The 17,724-nt window shown below is 45.5% G+C and overlaps 1 protein-coding gene across 2 annotated transcripts; it reads left to right on the top strand.

The window, feature by feature from the left end:
* The first annotated feature begins 201 nt into the window (after positions 1-201).
* LOC126085452 (zinc finger protein 883-like) lies at positions 202-17,130 on the top strand. 2 transcript variants are annotated; one of them, XM_049900842.1, is made up of 5 exons: positions 202-279; positions 3,919-4,007; positions 5,789-5,915; positions 9,447-9,548; positions 14,075-17,129. In XM_049900842.1, exons 2-5 carry the CDS (start codon positions 3,975-3,977, stop codon positions 15,958-15,960), a joined length of 2,148 nt encoding a protein of 715 aa, XP_049756799.1. In that variant the 5' UTR covers positions 202-279; positions 3,919-3,974; the 3' UTR covers positions 15,961-17,129. The 2 variants fall into 2 exon arrangements, with proteins under 2 accessions (XP_049756799.1, XP_049756800.1); XM_049900843.1 differs by lacking the exon at positions 202-279 and having other exon boundaries at positions 3,626-4,007; positions 9,453-9,548; positions 14,075-17,130.
* The last annotated feature ends 594 nt before the right edge of the window (positions 17,131-17,724 follow it).

The following is a 17,724-nucleotide window of genomic DNA, read 5'->3' on the forward strand; positions in this document are numbered from 1 at the left end:
CAGGCTTCCTCCAGCTGCGAAGCGGCTTTGTATTCCTAAAGCTCTCCCGCCTCTCGTCCTAACGTCCAGACTCCATTTCCCAGCATCCCCTCGGCCACAGGAACCTGGGGGAGGGGAGCGTGAGCCACTATGCCTTCTGGGAAATGTAGTCCAGCTGCGGAGCCAAGTTTAAAGAACCGGGACTTGCGGGTCAGAGAAGGCGACTGCGCAGGCGCACTCCGTGGCCCGCTGGAGGGAGGGAAGGCCTGCCAGTCCCGCGGAACCCGCGGGAGCACACAGGTGAGTTCAGACCTGACTGACCGACCAGGAGCGAGTGGGAGCGGGCGGCCGGCCGGCGGGCGGGGCCCCCGGAGGCGGGGCCTGCAGGGAAGGGGGAAAGGCGCTGGGGGCGGTGCCCCGCCCCCTCCTGTCATTCGCGAGTCTGCTCCTGAGCCCACCAGGCCCCCTCACAGCTCTGACGCTCTCAGCGCCCATGCACTGGGCGCCTGCTGTTTGCCAGGAGTCTGACCGAGCGCGGGCTGCTGCGATCTCCTAGGAGGAGGGAGTGTACCTTTCACCATTTCCCAGGTGAATAAACAGACTGCAGAGGCTCCCCGGCTTCTCCCGGGTCGCACACAGAGTTAATGAGTGGGAGACCCGGAATCACACCCAGGATGTTTGTCCCGAAACAAGAGCGCAACACTGGACAGTCACGTCTCCGGGGTCTGTCCCCTTGTCCTGAGCATCTGTCCCGCCCCCTCTCTGGGTCTCTCAACCTCTCACCGCCCCCCCGCCCCGTCTCTGTGCGCCTCCTTCTCTAAGTCCATGTCCTCCCTCTCTGGGTCTCTGTTCTCCTCCTCTGAGTCCATGTCCCTCCTCTCTGGGTGTGTATCCCCCCCCTTCAGTTCTCTGTCCCCCTTCCTCTGGGTTTCTGTTTTCTAAAAACAATTTTCTAACATAACCACAGCACCATGATCACAATCAGGAAATTCACATCAATACAATACTATTAGCTTATCTACAGACCTTATTCCAAATTTTGTTAATTGTCCCAATAATGTCCCTAATGGCAAAAGACAGTCCTGATCGCGCATGGCATTAGTTGTTAGGTCTCTAGTCTCCCTGAGTCAGCACAGTTCTTCCGTCTCCCCTCGACCTTCACAATCTTAACAATTCGGAAGATTACCGACAATGTACTTGTAGAACGCCCCTCAGTTTGACTGTGTCCCAATGATTAGATTCTGCGCTTTGGGCAGGAGTACCCCAGATTGAGGAGTCCTGGTGGCACAGTGGCTAAGTGCTCTGCTGCTAATCTAAAGGTCAGCAGTTTGAACCCACTAGCTGCTCAGCGGGAGAAAGATGTGGCAGTCAGCTTCCCTGAAGATTACAGCCTTTGGGGGCAAAATGCAGAACAGAGTATCAAATTCTCACAGACTCCAGACTTTCTGGAGCCATGGGGGCTGGACAAATCCCTGTAATTATTGTCCTGAGATAATCTTTAAAACTTAAACCAAAAATATCCCCTGAAGTCTTCTTAAAATCAAACAGTTTAGTTTGACTAGTAAAGTTTGTCTTGAGCATTATGCTCATTTAAGATCTATATGGGATCAAAGTGAAAAGAGGCAGTGAGTTTATGTTAATGGGGAGGAACAACTCAGAAAAGGAGGGTGAGAATGGATGCAAGACTCGAAGAATGTAGCCAGTGTCACTGAATTGGGCATGTAGAAATGGTTGAATTGGTTTATGTTTTGACGTGTATATTCTCAACAACAACAAAAAATTACAGCCTTGGAAACCCTGTGGGGCAGTTCTACTCTGTCCTATCGGGTCACTGAGTCGAAATTGACTCGAAGGCAATGGTTTTTTTTTTTTTTAACCCCAAACTGGAGCCCTGGTGACGCAGCGGGTAAGCACTCTGCTAACCAAGAGGTCAGCAGTTCAGACCCACCCAGCAGCTGTTCAGGAAAAAGACTTGGCCATCTGCTCCAGTAAAGATTACAGCCAAGAAAACCCTATGGGGAGGTTCTACTCTGTAACACATGGGGTCGCTATGAGTCAAAAATCGATTAGAAGGCACTTTTTTTTTTTTTAACAACAACCCCAGAATGACACGATGTCCTTCTTATCAGACCAGGGGCCTGTGACATCCGTTTGCCCCGTCACTGGACATAGCAACCTGGATCACTTAGTTAAGTGGTGTTGGCCAGGTTTCTCCACTCTAAACTTACCCTCTTCTGTTTGTAATTAAAAAGTGATGTGTACAGGGGTTTCTTTCTGGACTGATGAAAATGTTCTGCAACTAAATAGTAATGGTGGTTTCACAACACTGTGTATGTCCTTAATGCCTCTGGATTTTGCTCTTACGATTGGCAAATTTCATGTTATGTGTATTTTACCACAATTATATACATCTATATCATGTCCTTGGGTGGCACAGTTTGCACCTGTCTCCTAGCCTGGAGGTTGCTGGTTCTAACCCACCAAATGGTGCTGAGGAAGAAAGGCGTGGAGATCTGTTTCTGTGGAGATTTGTTGTTGCTAGTTGCTGTCGAGTTGATCCCAGCTCAGGACGACCCCATGTGTTACAGAATAGAACTTGGCTATGATCTTAATGGAAGCAGATCACCGGGCCTTTTCTTCCGTGGTACTATTGGGTAGGTTCAAACTGCCAACCTTTAGATTAGTAGTTTGGTGCAAACCATTAAAGGTTACAAACAAGGAAATCCTATAGAGCACTTCTACTCTATAATACATGCGGTCGCCACTGAGTTGGAATAGACTTGAAGGCAATGGTTTTGGTTTGGTTTGGATAGACACACACACACACACACACACACACGTACAGTAAGGAGTCTGTGGCCAGACTCGGTTCAAATCCTGTTCTGCACTTGTTTTCTGTATGGTCTTGAGCAAGGCTGTGTCTTAGTTATCTAGAGCTTCTATAACAGAAATATCACATGCAGGTGGCTTTAACAAACAGAATTTTATTTTCTCACATTTTAGGGGGCCAGAATTCAGGGTGCCAGCTCTAGAGGAAGGCTCTCTCTCTTTGCTGGCTCTGGAGGAAGGTTCTTGTCTGTTTTCATCTTCTGTCCCTTGGCTCGTTGGTGATTTTCATGTGGCATGGCATCTATCTTCCCTCAACTCTGCTTTTTTGCTGCTTGATTAATCTGCCGTTTTATATCTCAAAAGAGATTGACTTAAGACACACCCTACACTAATACTGCCTCATCAGCATAACAAAGAAAACCCATCCCCAAATTCGATTACATCCTTAGGTATATATAAAAAAAAAAAAACCTGTTGCCATGGGAACTGCCCCATAGGGTTTCCAAGGCTGTAATCTTTACTGAAGCAGATTGCCAGGTCTTTTCTTCCGTGGAGCAGCTGGTGGGTCCCAACCACCACCGTTTCCATTAGAGCTGAGTGCTTAACCCCTGGACCACCAGGGCTCCTCCATAGGTATAAAAAACCCATTACTGTTGAGTCGATTCCGACTCACAGCAGCCCTATAGGACAGAGTAGAGCTGTCCCATAGAGTTTCCAAGGAGCGCCTGGTGGATTCCAACTGCTGACCTTTTAGTTAGCAGCCATAGCACTTAACCACTATGCTATCAGGGTTTCCTTCATAGGTGCAGGGGTTAGGATTTACAACACATATTTTGGGGGGACACAATTCAGTCCATAACAGCCTATAACCTCTTCGGTCTCAGTTTCATCTGTCTTAGCTGTTGTGTGGCTGCTGGGGGCTGATTCTCTGATTGCTAGTTGTTGTTGTTACTGTTACTGAATGGAGGCCTCAGGTAGCCTGTCCTGAGCCTTTGCTTTGGCTCTGAAGAGTCCAGGGGCCCCTACAATCCACTGTCACGAGGCGTCTGTGGGGAAAGTATCTGCCTGGGCCAGAACTGACCCCCTCTCTGCTCCACTCTCCTCCACCAGCTCTGCCCACTAAGACCTGGACATTTGTCCTGGAGGTGCATGCCTGGAACTCATCAATGGCCACTGGGACCTTGATGGCTGAGGGCCAGGTGAGTCTGGGCTTCCTCTCCCCCAACATGACTTTGAGGACCCCGAGGGGCATCCCTGGCTCTGCCTGTGCTCTGAAGGCCTTCTACCTCTCCCAGTACTGGAGCAGCTGTGGAGTCAGGAGGTGCAGGGGGCCGGGGAACAGCTCTGGGCTGAGACCTTGTGACACGGTCTAAAATTCAATCCATCTTACCAGGTAAAATGGGCAGTTGATGGTTTTGCTGCACCCTTGAGCCTTATCCCTGTAGTCAGGAATGGGGATCAAGATCCAGGTTGGGGTCTGTGATGGTGTGGGACTCAGAATATCTCTTGCATACAATGGCTTGATAATTAAAAGGTAAAACGTGTTTCCCAGGACTGGCACACACAGGTGTGCAGGTTACGCTGTGCAAAGGTGCCGCATCTAAGGGGCAAGATTCACACCTTGGACCTCGTGCACTGGTATGAGTGAGCGGGCAGACGGCAGTGAGCTGTCGTATGTTAAACAGGCTAGTAAACCAGTCGCTGTTGGGTCAGCTCCCACTCATGGTGACTCCACGTGTGTCAGAGTAGAACTGTGCTCCACAGAGTTTTCAAAGACTGATTTTTTGAAAGTAGATCACGAGGCCTTTCTTCCATGGTGCCTCTGAATGGACTCGAATCTCCAACGTTTTGGTTAGCAGCCAAGCACTCTAACTGTTTGCACTGCCCCAGGCTCCGTACTAAACATAAAAAACAAAAAACATAGTTGGTATATTACAACAATTTTCCAACAGATGGCAGTAAAGAGTCACGTGGAAGCAGCCCTGGCTCTATACTGAGTGTCTCTGGGCTAGGGGCTGCCTGAGACTTTTTTTTAATAAAAAAAAAGTGTTCTTTTTTTTTTTTTAGAGTAGTTTATTTTTCCTATAGAAAAATTGTGCAGAAAGTACAGCAAGTTCGCATATACCTCCTCTCCCCTGCACACAATTTCTCCTATTATTAATACCTTGTATTGGACGGCACTGGGTTTTGGGTTATTGGTGTGGTAGATTTGTTTCAATTGATGAGCCAATACTGCATATTACTATTAACTGAAGCCCATAGTTTACATTAGGGTTCACTCTGCATGTTGTATAGTTCTGTAGGTTTTGACAAATGCTTAATGTCATGTGTCTGCAGTTACAGTGCCCTAAACTATCAGAAGGAGCCCTGTTGACACAACAGTTAAGCGCTCCGCTACTAACCTAAAGGTCAGCAGTTCAAACCCACTCAGCCGCTCTGCAGGAGAAAGACCTGGCTATATGCTCCTGTAAAGATTACAGCCTAGGAAACCCAATGGGGCTGTTCTACTCTGTCCCATGGGGTCACTTTGCCCACACCCATTGCCATCGAGTAGATTCTGACTCAGAGCGACCCTATAGGACAGAGAAGACCTGCCCCATAGGGTGTCCAAGACTGTAATCTTTACAGAAGCAGACTGCCACATCTCCCACCCTCGGAGTGGCTGGTGGCTTTGAACCACCAGCCTTTCTGTTAGCAGCTGAATGCTTAACCGCTGTGTCACCAAGGCTCCTCAGTAAATCCTGTGGGGCAGTGCTGCTCTGTCACATGGCATGGGTTACCATGTGTTGGAATCTACTCGACGGCACCTACAACAAGACCGTTCACACTCCCATGGGGATGGTTTGATTTGCTGAGTCAGGATCTCCTGGCCCAGGGGCAGTCGTAGCACAAGCAGTCATTGCACAATGGAGCGACGACCTCTCCTGCCCTCGAATTCTGGGAGGATGGCCCCTCCACCATGTAACTTTGGTTCTTCCAGGAATCGGTGACCTTTAAGGATGTGGCCGTGGACTTCACCCTGGAGGAGTGGGGCTGGCTGGGGCCTGGCCAGAGGGAGCTGTACCGGGATGTGATGCTAGAGAACTACCAGAACCTTCTCTCACTGGGTGAGGCCCCACACCCAGTCTTTGCCCAGGAAGACTCATGATGCCCCCCTTCTGTCCTCTTCTCCTTTATGTCTAAACCAAAACTAAACCCCATTGTTGTGCAGTTGAATATGACTCATGGCGACCCCATATGTTACAGAGTAAAACTGAGCTCCATACAGTTTTCTTGGTTGTAATCTTTATGGAAGCAGATTGCCAGGCCTTTCTTCCATGGTGCCGCTGGTTGGGTTTGGACTGCTGACCTTTAGGTTAGTAGCCTAAAGGAGAGCAAACCCTTTGTGCCACCCAGGGACCATTCTCCTTTGTATCCACCCATGTTTAAGTGTGGGTGTGGTTGAGGCTGTGTGGGTCCCTCTCTGCTCTTCTCATTGGTCCCTGGCCTGTCTCTGTCTCCTGGTCTTTCCACCAGCTTGTCCTAGAGCCCCAGCATCAGAGGTCCCTGTGTCCTCTTCCTATTCTGTCAAATGTGGGTGTTCTTCAGCCCTCTTCAGCTCACGTGTCCACCCACTTCTCCCCCTTCCCTTTCTGTAAATAATCTTCCTCAGGTTCTACCCTGAAATGTCCATTCTGGGTCTCTGATCCCTAGGGCCTCCTGGATGTTCTTCTAATTAATAGGTTCCAAACCAAGGTTGGCATCTTCTCCCAGAAGCATATAAACTCTGTCCCCTAAATATGTCCCCTGAGCCAAAAGAATTGAAAGCAGGAACTGGAAAAGATACTTCTACGCCAGTGTTCATAGCAGCATCATTCACAATAGCCGAAAGGAGGAAACAACCTAAATGTCCATCAGCTGATGAATGGATACACAAAACGTACATATATGCAAAGGAGTATCAGTCAGCCATAAAGAGAAATGTGGTTCTGATGCATGTCACAACATGTGTCAACCTGAAAAACAGGCTAAATGAAAAAAATTGGACACAAAAAGACAAATACTGTATGATCCCACTTATAACAAATATCTAGAATAGGCAAACGCACAGAGACAGAAAGTAGATTAGTGGTTACTGGGGGCTGGGGGAGAGGGGGATGGGGAGTTAAAAAAAAAAAAGTCAGCTGGGACTATTAAAGAACAGAGCTTAGAACCCTTTCAAAACCCAATTATTTTCTGCTTTGAATTTTCTGACACTATGTGTTTTAATTAATAGAAGCGTGCTGAATCATTGAGGGTTATTGAAATTTTTGGTAGGTAGGTTAACATGAATTTTTTTTCCTTGCCCTCTCCCACAAGCCTACCCTTAGAGTCCAGAGGAACAAACACTGTCCCACTAATTTTATCCTCCAGAGTCTCAGTCCACTGGGACATATGTGTCCCAATTTTTTTTTCTCAAAATTTCTGTTTTCCTACCAAAAATGCACACACCTCATAAACACCCTGTTAAAAAAAAAAGCCAAACCCACTGCTGTTGAGTTGATTCCTACTCACGGCGACCCTATAGGACAGAGTAAAACTGTCCCATAGGGTTTCCAAGCAGCACCTGGTGGATTCGAACCGCCCACCTTTTGGTTAGCAGCTGTAGCTCTTAACCACTACCCTACCAGGGTTTCCCACGACACCCTGCAGAAACAGTAATTTGTGGCACAAGCCTGTTTTTTTTTTCAGTTTCGGATAGTCGTAAGAGCCCCTGCCCTGCGGAAGCATGCGCTGTCAGTGGGAGATTGGCTTCCCGATGAACCTGAGAGGCAGAAAATGTTGGTGGGCAACTGTATATCCCACCAGTCGTGAAGAGGTTAGGTGTATAGCCATGACACTTATGGATTGAATTGTGTCCCTCCAAAATATGGGTTGTAAATTCTAACTCCTTGTCTTAGTTATCTAGTGCCCTATAACAGAAATACCACAAGTTGTGGCTTTAACAAACAGAAATTTATTTTCTCATAGGAGGCTAGAAGTCTGAATTCAGGGTGCCAGCTCTAGGGGAAGGCTTTCTCTCTGTCTTGGCTCTGGGGGAAGGTCCTTGTTCCTTGGTGATCTTCAGGTGGCTTGGCATCTCTTCGATTCTTTGCTCCTTTCAATCTCTTTTATATCTCAAAAGAGATAGACTCAAGACACACCCTACATTAATCGTGCCTCATTAACATAACAAAGACAACCTATCCCCAAATGGAATTATAACCACAGGTATACCAAAAAAACAAAAAACACCAAACCCGTTGCCGTCGAGTCGATACCGACTTATAGTGACCCTATAGGACACAGTAGAACTGCCCCATAGGGCTTCCAGGGTGGATTCAAACTGCCAACCTTTTGGTTAGCAGCCATAGCTCTTAACCACTTTGCCACCAGGGTTTCCAACCACAGGTATAGGTGTTATAATTTACATATTTTGGGGGACACCCCTGTACCTGTGGATGTAATCCCATTTGGGAATGGGTTCTTTCTTATGTTAATGAGACTATGTCAGTGTGGGCTGTGTTTTAATCCAGTCACTTTTGAGATACAAAAGAGCAGATTAGGCACAGAAGCAAAGAAGCACGAATGGGGGAAAGACAGATGCCACTGTGGAGACTGACAAGGAACACCAAAAAGAACACTAGAGAAGCAAGTGGAGACAAAGATTTTCCCTCAGAGTAGGCCTTCTCTTAGAGCCGGCATCCCGAATTTAGTCTTCTAGCCTCCTAAACTGTGAGAAAATAAATTTGTTCGTTAAAGCCACCCACCTGTGTTATTTCTGTTACAGCAGCACTTCCTAATACTAAACCACAGAATTAGATAGACTTGAAAATATTTCCTGAGTTCTACACTTGTCTGCCCACTCACCTCCTGGCAACCTCATCCCTCACACTCACCATATTCCAATTTGAGCTCAGCGTCTCCCCACTAACCTGCTCCTCCCCCTCTGGGGTCCCCACCTCTGGCCTGCCCCAACATCTCACCAGACCAAACCCCTGGACACTATCCTCTCCCCTTCTGCCCCTCCCCCCACAGCCCCTCAGCCCCCAACCCTGTCCTACCTGCCCTGGACCTTCAACCCCTGGACCCTCATTCTGGCTTCTTCTCTGGCCTGTATTTCATTCTCCCTTCATCCATCTCTTCTCAATTTCTCTTTCTGGTTTCTCTGCCTCTACTCTTCCCTGTGAGCCCTGGTGGTCTGAAGGCTCTATCCTCAGCCCTCCTGGTGGACAGACAGGGAGGCAGAGGGGGACAGGGACTGATGAGAAGAGCAGAGAGGACCCCATGCGGCCCCAGCCATACCCACATGCTTTCACTAGACAAGCTCATCCAAATCATGGCTTAAATGTCTGAGTCAGGGGTCCCCAAGACCACCACCATGCCTGATGTTTTGCCAGAAGGACTTCCAGGACTCAACATATAGTTGGATTCAGGGCTGTGATTTATGACAGCGACCTTGAGCCTTAAACAGTGCTATCATGGCTCTGTCTCCCTAGAACATAGTAGGTGCTCAACAAATGAGTCTTGCACTGACCCTCAGAGCTTCCGTCATCAAGCACCCCTTATACACATCTCCCCTAGAGACCCAGGTCAAGAGACCCTAGAGACCCACAGCCAAGTCTTGCATCTTTTCCCAGGGGCAGGGCTTCCTGGGGCCAAGCCCGACGTGATCTCCCGTCTGGAGCGAGGGGAAGAGCCAAGGATGGAGGAGAGAGAAGCCCAGCGGGTTATTTGTCCAGGTGGGTGAGAACGTCCAACAACAACAAGCCCTGTTCCTAACTCTATCTGTCATCGTCAGTGACTACATTCAACAATGAGGCAGCATAACACACAGGCTATAATTGTGGGCTTTAGAGTCAGGCAGCCTGGGTTCAAATCCCAGGTCCACTGCTTCCTGGCTCTGTGACCTTTAGAAAGTCTCTTAACCTCTCTGTGCCTCAATTTTCTCATGTATAAAATGGGAGCTATCATAGTTGGCGTAGTGGCACAGTGGTTAAGAGGTATGGCTGCTAACCAAAAGGTCGGCAGTCTGAATCCACCAGGTGCTTCTCGGAAACCTTATGGGGCAGTTCTACTCTGTTCTATAGGGTTGGTATGAGTCAGAATAGACTTGACATCAACAAGTTTGGTTTTTCTTTTTGTTGGGGAGGAGGTTATCACAGTTCCTACATCCTAGGGTTGGGAGGATAAAATGAGTTAACACATACTCATGGTGGCCCCATGTGACAGAGTAGAACTGCCCCATAGGAATTTCTTTGGCTGTAATCTTTACCAAAGCGGATCACCAGGTCTTTCTCCTGTGGAGTGGCTGGGTGGGTTCAAACCACCAACTGTCCAATAAGCAGCCAAGTGCTTGTTTGTACCACCAAATCAAAAATAAATAAACCCATTGCTTTTGAGTCTACTCTGACTCATAGCAACCCTACAGGACAGAGCAGAACTGCCCTATAGGGTTTCCAAGGCTGTAATCTTTAACGAAGCTGGCTGCCACATCTGTTGCCTGTGGAGCAGCTGGTTCAGATGGCCAACCTTTTGGTTGGCTTACCAAATGCGCTGCCAGGGCTCCTTTAATCTCGTTTGTCGCTTCAAAAAAATTCCTCTCTTAACATTTTAATGTAGTTCCTTTGAATATTCCCCCCCCCAATATCTTTATTGCCTTTTCAAATTACAAAGGTAAATAAGAATGGTAATTTAAAAACTCTCTTCCACCACATATACACCCATGCACATAAATACACAGAAGATCTCGAGAGGATTCATAAACAGCCTGAAACTGTAGGAAAAAGGGAAGGAGGGTGATACACTTTACACTGTAGTCACTGTTATGGATTGAACTGTGCCCCCCCAAAATAGGTGTTGTAAATCCTAACCCCTATACCTGTGGTTGTAATTCCATTTGGGAATGGATTTTCTTTGTTATGTTAATGAGGCAGTATTAGTGTAGGGTGTGTCTTGAGTCAATCACTTTTGAGATATAAAAACAGTAGATTAAGGAAGGGAGGAAGTAGAGATGGGGGTCTCCAAGGAACCAGGAAACAAGCTGAAAAGAAACAAGGACATTCCCCCAGAGCTGACAGAAAGAGCTTTCCCCCAGAGCTGGTGCCCTGAATTCGGACTTCTAGCCTCCTGAACTGTAGGAAAATAAATTTCTGTTTGTTAAAGCCACATACCTGTGGTACTTCTGATACAGCAGCACTAGATAACTAAGAGAGAATTTGGTACTGAGAGAGTGGGGTGCTGCTCTGACAGATACCTAAAATGAAACACATTTTAAAATACTTAAAGTGAATAAAACACTGCAAATACATAATGTAGAAATTTCCTTATATTCTTATCAATTCGTTTATTGTTAAACAGCTTTTTTGAGATGTAATTCACATACCATAAAATTCACACATTTAAATTGTATAATTCAAAGGCTTTTAGTATGTTCACCAAATCGTGTATCTAACACCACAACTAATTTTAGAACATTTTTATTGCCACCACTTGAGGGAGGCCCAGTTGAATCTTAAGAGTCCAGGGATCTTAAAGAGAGTTGTTCGTGTAGGCACATACCTGCCGTGTAAGCAGCCATGGTGCAGACCCCAAACCAGGCACCAGGTACACAGGATTCTTCATGTTTACATTAAACAATGATGACAGCCTGGTATGTCTTGCTTCTTGGCACACCTCAGGCATACAAAATAACATCTTCAACCAGTAACTGTGTAAACATTCTAGAAGTTTAGTTGTCAGCTGTTGGCCCAGGGTCATTGCCATGGTTACAGAGATAAACAAGAACTGAGTAAAACAGGCCTGTGTTAACCCTTTCCTTGCACACTCCTACCAACACAGTGTGAGGATGCCTTGGATATTATGAATATTTTTAACATTTTCCAATCTGAAAACTATAAAATGGTATCTGAGTAACTTGATTTTTTAGACTATTACTGATGTTGAGCATATTTTCATGTATTTATCAGCCACTTGTTTTTCTTCTGTGAATCATCTACTTATATTCTTGCTTTACTAGTTTATTAGATTCTTTTTTGTATTGATTTGTAAAAATTCATTGTATAATACCGTTAGTAAACCTCTGTACACATAAGCTATTTTGCAACTTGGTTCTTTTTCATTTTTAGAATATATTGAGGCCATCATTCCATGTCAGAATGTGAATCTCTACCTCATGCCTTCTAAAATAGTGTCTAGCATCTGAACTCACCCAGATTCCTGAGGGATAAGAACCAGGATCAGCAGAAAGCTGGTTCCTATGAGATGGAGGTCAGACATACAGGTCTCCCCTGCTATCCAAAAGCAGAGCGGTCCTATGAAACTTTTCGTAAGGCAAAATGGTGTACAGCGAAGACACAATTAACATTAGTTTATACGGGAAAAAACTTTGAGCATTCCCAGACCCAGAAGCTAATTTACCAAATCATAGCAAATAACACATAAAACCCTTACGAGCTTTCTTAGGCTTTTCTGATACCTTAAGACACATCTTGCTAATTGATGCACAAAATAAACTGAGATAAAGCACAGATGCTCACAGACACAGTTCAAAGCTATGGCAGCTTGATGCTGAGATGCTGAGTGTAGTTCCTGGAGAAGGAATGTTCTGATGCCACTCTTGCTGCTTGGGGTGCACGCTGCCTCTTTAATGGCTGGCTGCAAAATAAATGCTGAATGTTATTTCCGCTTTTCGCCTCTTTTTTGGTAAAAGCAAAAATCTTCCTCTGATTTCTTTTGGTTAGTGAGAACAGGTACTAAAGTAGGTCTTTCGTAGAAGTGGCGTAAAGTGAAAAAGCAGGGGATACCTGTACCTCCACCCTCCAATTTCTTCACCATTTCTGACACCAGCCATCCTCCCCATGGCACTCTCTACTTCTCTCCTGGGTTTAATAATTCGTTGCAGTGGCCACACAGAACTCACAGACCATACTTACAGTTAAGTGGTGTATGAGGGAGATAACAGGCTATAACTTGGGATCAGAATCAACTTGAAAGTAACATGAACAACTCAGGATCAGGATCAGGAAGCACACAGGCAAGGTTTGAAAGGCTCTCCCAAGGTTGAGAGCACATCCCTCCCTTCCTTGGTTCAGGACAGCTTCCAAGTAGGACAGCTCTATCAGGCCATTCTTGGCTAAGTTAGGAGGCAGGCCCTCCTCTCGGCCATGCACACCCCCTCTCAGCCTTGCAGACCTCCTCTCAGCCATGCTAGCAGGCCCTTCTCTCAGCTGTGCTAGCCTCCTCTCAGCAATGCAGGGCTCTCTGCCTTTAGCCTCCCGGCCGTCAGCCTCTCCACTGCTAACTAGCCCAGCTTATAGCCAGTATAGCAGCTTGCTCGGCTCTCTTAGCTGGTTTCCTAGCTGCAGCTTTCTGCCTGTTACCACCAACTCTGCCACAGGGCCCCTAACAGGCCTGTTGATGTCTTCAGTGTTATAGCCCTTGACCTGTATTACCGCTCTTTTAGGAGGTTTCTCACCTCCTCTCTTTCTGCTTCTCCTCTCTTCTTGCCTCTAAAAAAACCTTTGTGAGTTTGGCTATTTATATACGCGAACTTTTTGTCAATTTCAAGGCATGGCTCTCCCAGCAGGACCATGAACTGACCAATCTCCTTGGTGGATGCAAGTCACTCAATTTGCATAGTAAACCTACCAATCCCTGCAAGGTGTGTAAAATAGACCAATCACAGGGAAGACTGCAGCTCTGGGCTGAGCAAAAAGTATCAAATCATCAAGTTGTTTACAGTTTACCCAGGAGATGTCAATCAACTTGGACAAAGTAATAAGCCCTCTGGGGTAAAAAACAACCTGGGGGCCTCACATCCCCCAAGTTGCTTATCCAAAGAACTCTGGCAAAGGTAATCTCTCAGAGTTTAGGGGGAAAATCTCCCAAGATGTTTTTCCAAAGAACCAAGGCAAAAGGCCACACAAAGGAACTCATTTCACCACAAATAGCAAGATAAACTTTTAAAAAAATTTAGTGTGAAAATGTACATAACAAAACGTAACACCATCTGAACAATTTCTACACGTACAATTCAGTAACACTGATTACATTCTTCAAGTTGTGCAATCATTCTCACTGTCCTTTTCCAAATCATTCCACTACTATTAACAGAAATTTAATGCCCCTAAGCAAAAACTCCCCTTCTCCCCTAAAATAGTTACGTAAACTTTGAAATCCTTCTTTTTAAAAACTATGATGCAAATTCCACATAATCAGGTTCTTTTCTCCTGGTACAGATGATATTCATATTTTCTATTTCTTTCAGACTTGGAGACGAGCTCTGTGTCTACTCAGGAAACGCCACCAAAAAAAAGCATTTCTGAAGAGTCAATATCCCTCATGGGAAAGATGCAGGGAACTGTGAAGAGTGTGTTTGGAGATGTCAATTTGGGAGAATCCTGGGCATGTCACTGTTGGTTAGAGGACCAGGGAAACCAGGATAAACCCTTAAGGTGTCTGTTTTCTACTGCTAAGGAAATCCCCTCTGGGGAGAGAGACTTTAGCTGTACTGAGCTTGGGAGAAGCCTCAGGTTGACTTCAGCCCTTGTCAGGAAGCAAAGAGTGGCTGGTGGAGAGAGAATTGGGAAATGGCATGGGCCAAGAAAGAGCTTGAAATACCAGAGGACCTTCGTGGAGAAGAAACCATTTCACTGCACGGAATGTGGGAAAGCCTTCACTTACCATTCGGACTATATTCTCCATCAGAGAGTTCACACTGGAGAGAAACCCTACAAGTGTAATGATTGCGGGAAAGCGTTCAGCAACAGCTCCTATTTCATCCAGCACCACATCATTCACACAGGAGAGAAGCCCTACTCATGCAATGAATGCGGTAAGACCTTCACCCAGAGCTCATCACTCACCGAACATCAGAGGATTCACACTGGAGAGAAACCCTACAAATGTAAGGAGTGTGGGAAGGCCTTCACGCAGAGCTCCTCCCTCATTAAACACCAGCGTTGCCATACTGGGGAGAAACCCTATAAATGCAACCAGTGTGGGAAGTTCTACTCACAGGTTTCCCACCTCACCCGCCACCAGAAAATCCACACTGGGGAGAAGCCCTACAAATGCAGTGAGTGCGGCAAGGCCTTCTGCCACACTTCCTCCCTGACCCAACACCAGACGATCCACACTGGGGAGAAGCCTTATAAATGTAACGAGTGTGGAAAAACCTTCAGCCACAGTTCCTCCCTGACTCAGCATCAGCGAGTTCACACTGGAGAGAAACCCTACGAGTGCTCTAACTGTGGCAAAGCCTTCAGCCACAGTTCTTCGTTGACTCAGCATCAGAGGATTCACACTGGTGAGAAGCCCTATGAGTGTAATGAGTGTGGGAAAGCTTACACGCAGATTTCCCACCTCATGAGGCACCAGAGTATTCACATGGGGGAGAAACCTTACATATGTAATGAGTGCGGGAAGGCTTTTAGTCATACCTCATCTTTTACTCAACACCAGACTATTCATACTGGCGAGAAGCCCTACAAGTGCAATGAATGTGGGAAAACCTTCAGCCAGAACTCTTCCCTCACACGCCACCAAAGGATTCACACCGGGGAGAAGCCCTATGAATGTAAAGTCTGCAGGAAGGCCTACACCCAGATTTCACACCTCATTCAGCACCAGAGGATTCACACTGGAGAGAAGCCATATGAGTGCAGTGAGTGTGGGAAAGCCTTCAGCCGGAGTACCCACCTTATTGAGCACCAGAAAATCCACACAGGTGAGAAACCCTATAAGTGTAAGGAGTGTGGGAAGATGTTCAGTCACAATTCATCCCTCACTCAACATCAGAGGATTCACACTGGTGAGAAACCCTATGCCTGTAAGGAATGTGGGAAAGCCTTCAATCAGAGCATCCACCTCATTCAGCATCAGAGAATTCATACTGGAGAGAAACCGTACAAGTGTAACCACTGTGGGAAAACCTACACCCAGATTTCACACCTGATTCATCATCAGAAAGTTCACAGCAGTGGCAACCACTATGCATGCAAAGAATGTGGAGAGGGTTTCAGCTGGAATTCACACTTTACCGAACATCAGAGACTTCACACTCGGCAGAAAGCCTATGTCTGTGATGATTTTGACAAAGCCTTTGCTTGGAGCACACAGCTGGCTGAACATCAGAGAACTCATGCTGACTAGTAATCTACCAGAGTGTGCTGTTCAGTGAAGTTCAGCCTTCATCAGCACTAGTGACTTCCTTAAAGAGAGGAACCCAAAAACTATATATTCAGACAAGTTTATTTCCTACAGGGAGGATGGCACAGTTTACCACCAGCTGGGAAAGTTTCTGATCACTTTGCGGCTTCAACCCACATTATTTCCTCAATCCTATAGTGTCTCTAGGTGGTGGTATGGTTAGGGAGTAGTCTAAATCATCTGAGATCTTTAATAAGAACCGTTATCTCTGAGCTTTTAAAATTATTAATCATACATTAAGATGGAGTCTGAATACTCCAGGGGAGGAAAAAACCCCAGAGCTGTAAAGATTAACCCTTTAGAGTAAAAAATCATAAATATATGTAGCTAAATATAAATGCTAGATTTAATTTCCTTTAAGACTTTAAACTACAGATTTCATAATCTGTGGTTGGCTTAAACACTAAATATCTTTCACATGTTTACAACTATTTTTTATGTCCTATTGTTTCTGTCTTTTCCATTTCCAGGATTTAAGCTTTACAAAGAAATTGCCCTATTAAACATCACTTTCACCTGATTTTATTCATGGCCAATGGGAGGTTTTTCTTTCCTCATACTTTTGAAACATAGTATTTTTTTAATTGTGAAAATAATATATTGGTACTTTTGTAACAGGAAAAATGTATACAGTAAAACCTGTGAAAGCCAAAACCTGTGTAAAGCAGAAACCCATCAGAGAACGAAAATTAAAATATTTCCCACTAAAACAAGAGGTAGAAAAGTGGTAAGACTGCACACTGTCAAAGGCAGAAAACTTGCAAGACTCAGAAAAACAAGGCAATCCCATCGAGTTCAGGCTCTCACAGGTTTCACTGTAATAATGTGTGCTCATTGTGAAGGGAAATTTGGTAAGTATAGACAAATATGAACAATAAGAGCAATTCCCCATAATCCTACCGCCCAGAGAGACTCACTAGGCATTTATTGAGTGTATTCCTTTCTGGTTTAGTTTTGCTTTGCATTCCATATCCATATTTTTAATTGTTGGAAATTTTGAATCAAACAATAAAAGCCATATGCTCACCTACAATTTAGCCACACTCAGAAGTCATATTGTTTTTAGTTTTTTGTGTTTCTTTCGAAGTCTCATTTATAAATAAATGTAACCTTATTTCACTGTAGTGTGTTCAGACAATTTCAGCTTCTGCATTTCATGTTCATTCCATCATACTACTCATCACTGTAGTAATGAGATTTCATTGAGTGGGTATAATCTACAAATCCATTTCCCTGTTTAGGTTTTGCTCTAAGCCACAGGTTATTTCTCTAATGAATAATGGTATAATGAGCATTTCTGTGCTTGTTAGTTCCTCCCTCCTTTTGGGAGAATTATTTCTGTGAATTGAATTTCCAGGGAATGATAGTAGCCAAGACTCTAACCATTCTCCTAATTCTGGGAACATTTTGCCAAATTGTGTTCCAATGGGGCTGAACTTAACCTACCTGCCACAAGCAGGGTCTAAGAATCACCGTTTCACTAATTTTCACCAGCACTGGGTGTCAATCATTTAATTTCTCCCCCAATGTCAAACATGTAAAATAGCTAGTGCTTTCAGTATGCTTACTGTGTATAGACTCTAAGTACCTGGCATATATGAACTCCTTTCATCTTCACGGCAGCCTCCCCTGTTGGTGCTGTATTGTCCCATTTTACAGATGAGTACACTGAGGTACAGAGACGTGAAGTGGCCATAGTCTTACAGC

The sequence above is a fragment of the Elephas maximus genome, chromosome 11, assembly GCF_024166365.1.
Source record: "Elephas maximus indicus isolate mEleMax1 chromosome 11, mEleMax1 primary haplotype, whole genome shotgun sequence".
NCBI classification, from domain to species: domain Eukaryota; kingdom Metazoa; phylum Chordata; class Mammalia; order Proboscidea; family Elephantidae; genus Elephas; species Elephas maximus.

Excerpts from the sequence above, each read along its gene's own strand:
- LOC126085452 (XM_049900842.1), top strand. The coding sequence starts at position 3,975 with ATGGCCACTGGGACCTTGATGGCTGAGGGCCAG. Across the intron at positions 5,916-9,446 it reads CCAGAACCTTCTCTCACTGG|GGGCAGGGCTTCCTGGGGCC; the intron begins GTGAGGCCCCAC and ends ATCTTTTCCCAG. Across the intron at positions 9,549-14,074 it reads CCAGCGGGTTATTTGTCCAG|ACTTGGAGACGAGCTCTGTG; the intron begins GTGGGTGAGAAC and ends TATTTCTTTCAG.